The sequence below is a fragment of the Leptodactylus fuscus genome, chromosome 10 (assembly GCF_031893055.1).
Source record: "Leptodactylus fuscus isolate aLepFus1 chromosome 10, aLepFus1.hap2, whole genome shotgun sequence".
In the NCBI taxonomy this organism is placed as follows: Eukaryota; Metazoa; Chordata; class Amphibia; order Anura; family Leptodactylidae; genus Leptodactylus; species Leptodactylus fuscus.
In genome coordinates, this window is record NC_134274.1 from 33,335,103 (window position 1) to 33,345,846 (window position 10,744).

Consider the following 10,744-nt stretch of genomic DNA (forward strand, 5'->3'; position numbering starts at 1 on the left):
CCACTTATATCCTGCTGAGAATCTTCACATATCAGTGCTGTGACTCTGGGCAATTGCTATTTAGGAGTATTGCATATTTTTATGTGTTTGGAGCATTGGGATGATGTCCAAATTTAGGGGCACTGATGCATTATTGACCCCATTGGACTTGGTTGTTCACAGCTAATGCTCTCAATCGCTTATGTCTAAGCGCTATAGTCAGTTTGTTTACTGGCCTTTTTTACTGTTTATGTTACATTGAGGTTATGCATCTGTATTTACTTAGGTGTCCATACATATGTTCCTTTCTGTCTTTGCTAATTTCCTGAACATTTATTTGTGGATTTAATATCCAGATATATATATATTTTTTTTTTATCCTGAGAATAGGTTATCAGAATCAGAATTGAGGGGGGGTCCAGCACCTAGCATTACCATCAAGCAGCTCATAGAAGAGTCTGCAGTGATCTAATAAGCACTGGGGTCTCCTCAGTATATATTAGGCACAAAACCATAGTTAGCATAGTGGCTGTTTCTGGTATTGCAGCTCAGTCCATTTTGGAAGCTTTTATTATACCAAACTTAACTCTGTATTACAATCAGGTTTATTATATGTTAGCGATAGAAGAGGAGAACGGCTGACTCCGTCATGTCCTTGCTGGCACTCCATTCAACATGAGTTCCATAGCCATTCCAGTCAAGGGAAGCAAAGTCTCCGCACTGTCTGGGATTTCCTTCTGGGATGTAGCCTCCACCTCCAATGCAGTGCTGGAAACATAACATGTACATATGATGAAAAACTATATTTCTTTTATCAACTGTCTTATTTTCTGAATATCATCAACTACATGTTAGGGTATTATTTGTACATTCTAAAAAGTAACCTTATGGCGACCATAGTGGCAGGGGAAGTGACAGATTCTCGCCTTTAATTTGTACCCACATTATCAAGATTACTATTAAATTTATTATTACATATTTGGCAAGTTATACTTACATGTTCTGCATTACACCCTGTCACCTTCACTCCTGGACACAGAGCCAAAGAAGATCTTTCAGTATTAATAACCCGAAACTGGACAAATCCAGGAACAAATTCCCCTACAGACAGAGAATGGATTTTCAGTTTTGTATCGTCTTCATGCTCAGGATTGCCAACTTACTATACCATTAGAAATGACCTTACTTTGTCCATTTGGTGAATAATATGATTTTGTCCTCTCAGCGCTTCCATAGTCATACACAACCGGAATGGCAGGTCCATTATTTGTGAGGCAGGCTCCAGCATTGTACACCACTGGGTATTTCTGAGAGATATACCAACATTTGGGGGAAAAATGTAGTTTAATAGCTACAAAAAAAATTAATTTACCCATTTTAGACATTTAAAACATATCCACAGATGAGGGTCCTCACATTGTCCACTAAGAGTTGCCTCTATATGCTGTGATGTGATTATCTGTACTTGCTGTAATACAGTCCCCACCTATTGCAAGGAAGTCCCTTGGGAAAATCAGAATGTGTTGCCAGGAAATGCCCCATTGTTTAAATCAAATTTTGTTACACTTTTTTTTTTTTTTTTGGTGATGTTTTTGATTGTCCATGTTAGTATGTATATTTAAAAAAAAAAAACACAAAAAATCTGGCAATTCCAACTCTTGTCACTAAGCCTTAAATAGCCTGTGACTTCCTGTCTACTGGAGATGGATGGTGGACCATAGACTTAAAGCAAACCCAACTCACTTTTATGAGAGAGTTTTCTAGGCATGCGCTCTCACTGGTCTAAAGTCATTAGTCAGAGAGTGGATTAGATAAACTATGAAATTACCCATTGACACTGGTGTATTCTTTATTTTAGCCACAAAGACATAATAGTAGTCATCATCCATATTCTTTTGTTTAACTGTTATTTAACGATTTTTATCAATAAAGAAAAACAACAATAAGACAATGCCAAATTAAGAATTGTATAGGAAGAAAAGCGGTATTATACACAAATAAGGTAATACTGAATGTTGGAACAAAATAATAAAAACCTAAATACAGGTCACATAGGAAAAACTGATGACAAGATAGGGTATGACAGGACAGGAGAAGAAAAGGGCAAAAAATGAGGGAGAACAACAATGGGAGGGGGAGGTCCAGATGTTATCAGGTCAGTGTTAGGATGGGGTCCCACAGGTTTTCCTTCCGGCGCACAACGCCACCTGTGGGTCAATCCAGTTCTCGCCCTCGGCGTTGGACGGTGAGGTTTGTGGAGTCTAAGTCCAGAATTTGGCCTACTGAGCATGCTCGGACTTTTTGGAGACGTTCTGAGGCTAAGTCCCATTCCACCCATACTGGGCATGCCCAGTGAGGTTATGGCCACTGCCCTGTGGGCGGGGACTTGCCTTTATATGGTGTGAGCCGACGCCCGCCGGGTGTTCACACTTTGACTATTACGTTGAGACAGAGAGGTTCAGGGCTAGGTTCCTGTCAATGCCAGGTTACCAGTGCAGGTATTCTAGTGTAGGATTCCTGGGTACTGCCGGTAGGGAACTGTATAGCCTGCGGGGTCTGTCTAGTAATATTGTAGCTCCAAAGCTGTTGTGGAGCCCTTTGTGATTCTGACCAGGGGTGAAATTTAACCCTTGGCAGCCTTGGTTGCAGCCTATACTCAGGTGCAGTTCCCCAGTAAGTTACTGGTGAACTAGTGTTGCCGCCTGTTCACATTCAAGCTGCACAAAAAAACACTTGCCCCGTGAAGCCAACTGTTGTAAGCCTCATTGCAGTCAATTCCCATTAAAGCTGCACAAAACACCTGCCCAGTGAAGTCAACTGGTGTAATCCTCCTTTGCAGCCGGTTCATAGCGGAGCTGCACGAACGCCTTCACCCAGTGAAGTTAACTGGTGAACGTGCGTTGGTCCCTGTTCACACTTGAGCCGCGCGAACATACTGATGCTTCGCTCTGGCAGACGGCCGCCCTTCTGGGGCTTGTGGACCTTGACTGCGGTAGTGGCTGCAGTCAGAGGTTCTGTCAAAATAATTATATATATATATATAGAACTGTAACAGTCACAGAGGCTGAGTAGCCCAAAACGCTTTTCATAGGTCCCAAATTAGATGGAACTTCTCCTCTTCATTATTGCGCAAAGCTATCAAATGCTCCAGGGAACTCCTCAAGTGTCGGAGGGTCGAGCTGCCACCAATGCTTGGCTATCAAGCACCTAGCGGAATTGAGGAGAAATAAAAGAAGACGTAGGGCGTGCTTGCACAGTTTAATGGGGCGGAGATTAACGAGATAGGTCCTGGGGGCAAAGGGAGACTAACACCCAGTACTCGTTCCAAAAGGCCTTGGACCTGGTGCCAATAAGACTGGAGAGAAAGACAAGTCCAAAAAAGTTGGAAGACATGCAGGACGGGTACCACAACGCCAGTAACAATCCAGGACAGACCTGTTAAAAGAATGGAGGAGAGCCGGCAGGTGTTACAAATTTATCAACATCTTTAAAAAAAATTCTGTATGAACAAAAAAACCCTGAGGTCTTAGGTGCCCTGTTCCAGATAAGGGACCAAATAGGTCTCACACCATGACATGTAGGGATGTTTAGGTAAAACATCAGGGGTGGGATCTGAGATGAGGCGATATATATCTGAAATCAACCCCTGCGTCCCAACACCAGCCTTACAGAATCTCTCAAAAAATGTGGGAGTAGGTGATACAGGCCCCCGAAAAATAGAGGAAGCCAGATGGGAGACCTGGATATACGTGAACTCGCTGGACTCGGGGAGGCCAAAGATCATCCATATTCTGATAAGTGAGGTGGCTGCTGCAAAAAAAATCATGTTATTTGCTTAGAGTCAGAATTTTTTTAAAAAAATAGAGATAATAACATGTCAATTTTTTTTTTTTTTTTAAAATCCCGCCATCCCATATTCCAAAAAAAAGACATACTGATAGGGAAAAAAAATGTACATTGTGAGCTCTATGTAGGGCTCACAATCTACATTTAAAAAAAAAAAAAATAACACCAAAAATCCTTTAACCCCTTCCCGACATGCGCCGTAATAGTACGGCGCGTGTCGGGTCTGTAACTATGGCGACCGCCCGGGAGCCGGGCGGCCGTCATAGCCGCCGGGTGTCTACTGCTTCAAGCAGTAGACAACCGGCTCTAATGCCTCCGATCGGTCCCCAGACCGATCGGAGGCATTAACCCCTCCGACGCTGCTGTCAAAGGCGCTGGAGGCGCCATTTTCCCGGCGGCGCATGGGCGCCGCCATTTTGGCAAGGATCGCCGGCTCCTGGAGCATGCTCCAGAGCCGACGTCATGTTGCAGTGACAGCCGGGAGCCTTGTTAAAGGCTCCCAGCCGGTCTGCAAATTCTCTCTTTTGCAGGCTGGTGTATACAGCCTGCAAAAGAGATGATGCTTTTTTGCAATGCATTGCAATGCATTAGCATTGTAATGCATTGCATTAGTGATCAGACCCCCTGGGGTTCAACACCCCTAGGGGGTCTAATAAATGCAAAAAAAAAAATAAAAAAAAAAGTAAAAAAAAATATAAAAAAATATAAAAAGTATTAAACGTTCAAATCACCCCCCTTTCCCTAGAACAGATATAAAAGTAGTTAAAAACTGTGAAACATATACATGTTAGGTATCCCCGCGTCCGAAATCGCCCGCTCTACAAATCTATACAAATATTTTTCCTGTTCGGTACACGCCGTAGCAGGAAAAATAGTCAAAAGTGCCAAACCGCCGTTTTTTCACTGTTTAAATTCTGATAAAAATTTGAATAAAAAGTGATCAAAGCAATAACATTTCCCGAAAATGGTAGAACTAAAAAGTACACCCGGCCCCGCAAAAAAAGACGCCCTATGCATCCCCGTACACCTATGTATAAAAAAGTTACGGCCGTCGGAATATGGCGACTTTTAGAAAAAAAATTTTTTAACACCGTTTTGGAATTTTTTTTAGGGGTCAAAATGTAAATAAAACCATATAAATTTGGTATCCCTGGAACCGTACCGAAACACAGAATATAGGGGACATGTCATTTTGGCTGCACAGTGAACGCCGTAAAACCAAAGCCCGTAAGAAAGTCGCAGAAATGCATTTTTTCTTCAAATCCACCCCATTCTGAATTTTTTTCCTGCTTCCCAGTACATTATATAGAATAATTAATGGTGGCATCATGAAGAAAAAATTGTCCCGCAAAAATTAAGACCTCATATGACTCTGCGAGCGGAGAAATAAAAAAGTTATGGGGTTTAGAAGAAGGGGAGTCAAAAACGAAAAACGAAAATCAAAAAATGCCATCGGCGGGAAGGGGTTAAAAATATGTTTAAAATAAAACCTAGTTAAAAAATAGGACATTATCTGGCAACACATTCCCTTTAAGCATGCCCATCCACCAGTGGATATGCCATAAATCACTCCATTTATGTAATTACAAAAAGCTATCAAATTACTCACTTTGTAAAGATAAAACAGGTTTCCACCCTCCTGGGAAAAGAAGCCATTGTCTGTGCGGTATCTTAGTATAGCGGTATCTCTCCACTTAGACAAGGGTGTCTTGTTGGGAACATGCCATAACCCCAAGTCTTTAGAAACAATATCATAATATCCTGGATTCTAAAAGCAAATTTGGAAACAATAGGCTTTAACACAGAGCTCACCATGGAGTGCAGTTGACCTCTATCACTTGAGGATGGGAGGAGTGCTGGCCAATAAACCAATGGCTCAAGAGGAAACACAACAGAAAAAGAGTCAACCTGTCCACTGTGAAATGCATTGTTCTAAGTTTTATAATGCCCAACATATAACTTTTTGAATTGAGACCCTCAGCTTCTCTGCATTTAACAAGAGCCCAGCCACCCATACTTCTAGAGAGTGGACGTGTACAGTTTTTGAGCTGCTAGTAGAGAAATACAGAAGGGACAAAATCTGGATTTCAGTCCAAGATTTCACAGAAAGGAGCTAAAATCGGTTATACATATCCTATCTATTAGTGTAACACATGCTACCAGAAAAGGGCACACGGAAACCTTGACCTGGTCTTACAAAATGTATATTACTGTAGGGAAAATTACTCTTGACCCATATTAATAGTACTAACTTTATAATCATCACTGGTAGCTCCATCAGGTCGTCCAAACGTGGCATAGTTGGCCCAGTTGTCATCTCCCTTTGGGTTGTTGGCGTTGTTTCCTGTCTGGCTGCTCCAGCGATCTCCTACTGTACATTTTCCATTCATGTTATTTTCATGGACACTGGCCACCAAGGTCCAACCTCCACCATTTGTTGTCATGTCACAATAGGTTTGATAGAGCACCCCATCTTCAGTGGTCAGTGTGTATATTCCATCTAATTACACAATAATATAACTTAGCCCTTCATAGCAATGTATTCTGTATACAGAAATTTGTTTCTTCCAGCAATATAATGTGCTCTGCCACCGTTCAATTATAGTTCAAGAATTGTTGATGCAATAGATTGTAAGTTCTCGCTAGCTTGACCCTCACTCCTATTGACTGATATGTTAATTTTTTGTCACATTGTAATGTCAAATATTACCTGTTCACGTACCCTCTGATTTGTCTGATGTGTTGTGGTATATTTTATTACTATTTATCACTATTATTTATTTATAGGTCACCATTAGGGTTGAGCGATCTTGAGATTTCAAGATCAATTTTAAAATCCGATTTCCGATCATTTTCCAGCCGATCGCGATCGTGACATTTGCTCGATCGCCAATCGGAATCCGATCTTTTCCGATCCCGATCCTCAACCCTAATCAATGCTTCTCTATGGGAAAAGTCACTTTTAGGGTTGAGCCAATCTTGGGATAACGCCGACCTCGATCCAGCTGGAAAAGATCATGATCGGAATTCCGATCACGATCATGAAATTTACTTGATCACCGATCGGAATCCGATCTTTTCCGATCTCAATCGCTCAACCCTAGTTACCATTAATTCCATGGAGCTGTACATTTGAGGGTTTACATAAATACTCAAAACAAGTATACTACTAACAATGACCAAATGGTAGAGTGGGATAGAGGGCCCTGCTCGCAAAGGGTTTACAATCTATGAGGGAAGAGGAATAGAGACAGAAAGTGAGGGGAGAGACTGTACACTTGTTGTGTTGGCAGTAGTGTTACTGGAGTTTGTAGGCCTTCCTGACTATTGGACTGATCCTGGATTAGTCCCATAGTCTTCAAGGTCTTTTTGAACCTTGTGATTGTGGGGATCAGTCACCTCCACAGCTGCACTCACTATTCTGCTGTTACATCATGTCTTATAGTCCAGTCACATCTAGAGCTGCAGTCACTATTCTGTTGTACATCATGTCTTATACTCCAGTCACCTCTAGAGCTGCAGTCACTATTCTCCTGTTACATTATGTCTTATACTCCAGTCTCATCTAAAGCTGCAGTCACTATTCTCCTGTTACATTATGTCTTATACTCCAGTCACCTCTAGAACTGCAGTCACTATTCTGCTGTTAAATTATGTCTTATACTACAGTCACATGTAGAGCTGCAGTCACTATTCTGCTGTACATCATGTCTTATACTCCATTCACATCTAGAGCTGCAGTCACTATTCTGCTGTACATCATGTCTTATACTCCAGTCACCTCTAGAGCTGCAGTCACTATTCTGCTCTTACATCATCACTTATTCTCCAGTCACATCCAGAGCTGCAGTCACTATTCTGCTGTACATCATGTCTTATACTCCAGTCACCTCTAGAGCTGCAGTCACTATTCTGCTGTTACATTGTCTTATACTCCAGTCACATCTAGAGCTGCAGTGAATATTCTGCTGTTACATCATCTCTTATACTCCAGTCACCTCTAGAGCTGCAGTCACTATTCTGCTGTTACATCATGTCTTATACTCCAGTCACAGCCAGTTCTGCTACATGTGAGATGTAGCAGGGTTCAGCACACGCTCAGCTCTGCTGCATCTGAGGGTGTAGCAGAGCACAGCGTGCGCTCAACGCTGCTACATTTGAGATCAGACCAGAATGGAGACTGCTGTGGACAGATCTTAGACTCCGCCTTCTCTGGCAGAACCAGCGTTGATTGGCCGAATGCTGTACTCTGTATGGCATTCAGCCAATCAACGCTGGTCAATGCATTCCTATGGGTAAAAGTCAGCTTCCACATATCGCAAGCTGAAAGGGATCACGACGAAATAGAGCCCCAAAGAGCTGTGTGAGTGACATTCCCACCTAAATAAAGGTAATGCCTAGCTAACACTGCCTGTACATCTATCCCTGTCTCACAGTCACATAGTTCACAGTCTCATATGACCCAGATATTAAATCCACTATTCGTATAAATTGGAGGTCACCTGAATTCGGCAGCCAATTACTTTTTACGATTTTTTTTCGATGCCTCTGTTGTTGTAGTTCCTGTCCCACCTTCCCTGCACAGTTATTGGTGGAAAAAAAGCACCAGGGAAGGTGGGAGGGGAATCAAATTTTTAGTGAGTTTGCCACCTGGTGTTCGACTAGAATCGAACATCTCGAACAGCCTGATATCCGATCGAACATGTACTCGATCGAACGCTGTTCACTCATCTCTAGTAGCCAGTGAAGGGATTGGCTAATGGGAGAGGCCAATGAAAAACAGGAGGAGAGGTGGATTGAGGTAGAGTTTAAGGTAGACTGGAGAGGGGCAAGACCATTTGCTTGGTTTATAACCATAAAAGGGACCCCACCCTCATATTAATGGAAATGGGATGTAATGTGTAACATGCTCATATAGGTATGATACTCATAATGGGTGCATTATCTCACCATCAGCATATGTATATGACTTCTTGATTTCCGTGCAGCTCCTGTATCCATAGTCTGGTCCGCCAGTAGGATACCAAGAATTTGATGCTGCATTATTGGTATTGTCATTGTCCAAGCATGCAGATAAAGCCTCAATTTTTTCCTTTAGCTCTGAAACAGTTGCATGGCCTACGAAATGTGAGAAAAATAGAACTTTGCATTATGATTAAACTTTACAAATAATCATCCACTTAAAAATCCAAAAGAAATTTTATTCTTCAGTATATAGAATTTGTAAGGTTTTTGAGCACCTGCCCTCTGCAATCCATTTCAATTCGAAGGCACCTTTAAAAATAAGTTGATCACATGATGAATTGTTCCCGGGACCCTCAGAAATCTGCTTTATTATGGGGGTACCAATCAGCAAATATTTGATTCTCTGCAGAACCACGAAAAATTAGACGGTACCAACGGAAAACGATTGATCTTCAATGTAACATGCATTTGAACACCCAGTAGTTCAGATTTGCTATTATCTTTCCATATACAGAACTACTTCACCTACATTTATTATATGTCAAAGAACTCACCACATCTGGAAGAACATTCTCCAGCAAGTACAAAGTAAAGCAGTAAAAGACTGTGCACCAGCATGCTCGCCTAGTATGGAAGAAGGAAAAAAAACATAAAATACATTACATACAAATAAAGTGCATATCCAGAATTTCGCCTGAGTCAGCAGCTATATGTGTTACGGGGCTGCTATTCTTACTTTTTGAGGATGCAAAGTTGATCTCAGACATGAATAACAATGTATAAAGCCATCTGATCCTGGATCAAACCCATAGTCACAACCATATAAGGCATTCAGAATTGAATAAGAATAAAAAACAAAAATCTACGGACACAGAGAACAATTATGAAGGCTAGAGGTATCAATGCCAACCTTACAACCCTGGAGTTTCCCCTTTTCCGTAAAGTGATGAAGACGGTGCAGAAATTAAAAATTCATTTCTTTAGTCCTTGTATGCCAACACAAATCTTGAGCAAATAACTATGAATATTATTATATGTTGACATACTAGTATAGCCTCTATAAACACCTGAATAGTATAGATTTATTGATTTATTTGCCATTGTCAGCTTTAGACAGTTATTTGTAAAAATATGCCAGAATTCTAGTGTAATGTTCTTGAAAAAACAAGTATTTTATAAAGATTTCTTTAAAATCTTTAAAACCCACAGTGCAGACTTACTGAGGCTGTTACTGAGTCAATACACTTCAGTGTCATGAGTAAAGAACCTAGTGGACAGAAACGCGTTTCCAAAAATACCTTACCTTGTCATGACCAAGGGACAATGCTACAATAAAAAAGGTTTTATTACCGCGCTAGTGGAATCATTTATTTGTACTTGCTAAATCACATGGGTGGAGTGAAGCGCCATGTATCCTGAGAAGGTGACTGCATGCCTTGGACCACATTTATCATGAGTTTTAGACACATCCCATAAGGGGCCATGACTTCGTGTACACTATCTATTAGTTAGTATTAGTAAATCTGCTCTATTTCAACATCTGTCCTCATATCTCTCCAAATACAATATCTACAATGAAGACCAGGTCTCAGAAATACAGCTAAAATACAGTCCGTATATTTCACAAACTGGATATGCCAGACTGAAACTGGCAAGTTCTATTTGTTCTTTATAGCTTCTCACCCTGTATGATCCACACCCGGTTTGGACTTCAAAAAGTGGATCTATCACTTTTGCAGATTTGAACACATTTTTTATCCAAGTCGAAATCAGATAGGAATCATAAAACTAGAGAAAGTACAGAGGTCAGACAATACTTCTTGTTTTTTTATCCAATCCTTGCTTTACCTTCCAAAAATGCATCTAAACCCCCTGCATGTATAACAGTAATCTCAAAGTCTGGAATAAAAATGAAGCCTCTGACTATAAATTCACGTGAGATACAAAACTTACC

At 41.1% G+C, this 10,744-nt stretch overlaps 1 protein-coding gene across 1 annotated transcript; it reads right to left on the reverse strand.

The window, feature by feature from the left end:
- Positions 1-594: 594 nt before the first annotated feature.
- On the reverse strand, positions 595-9,408 carry LOC142183318 (intelectin-1-like). Its single transcript, XM_075258361.1, has 7 exons — positions 9,345-9,408; positions 8,776-8,943; positions 6,078-6,325; positions 5,435-5,593; positions 1,166-1,286; positions 977-1,080; positions 595-747 (listed from the first exon to the last, which is right to left on the reverse strand). Exons 1-7 carry the CDS (start codon positions 9,406-9,408, stop codon positions 595-597), a joined length of 1,017 nt encoding a protein of 338 aa, XP_075114462.1.
- Between the last annotated feature and the right edge of the window lie 1,336 nt (positions 9,409-10,744).

Bases quoted from the DNA above. Each gene is read 5' to 3' on its own strand.
- LOC142183318 (XM_075258361.1), bottom strand. From the start codon at position 9,408: ATGCTGGTGCACAGTCTTTTACTGCTTTACTTTGTACTTGCTGGAGAA. The intron at 6,326-8,775 runs GTGAGATAATGC...TTGTGTAATTAG, and splicing joins GTCATATACATATGCTGATG to ATGGAATATACACACTGACC. The intron at 1,081-1,165 runs GTAAGGTCATTT...CTCTGTCTGTAG, and splicing joins TTATTCACCAAATGGACAAA to GGGAATTTGTTCCTGGATTT.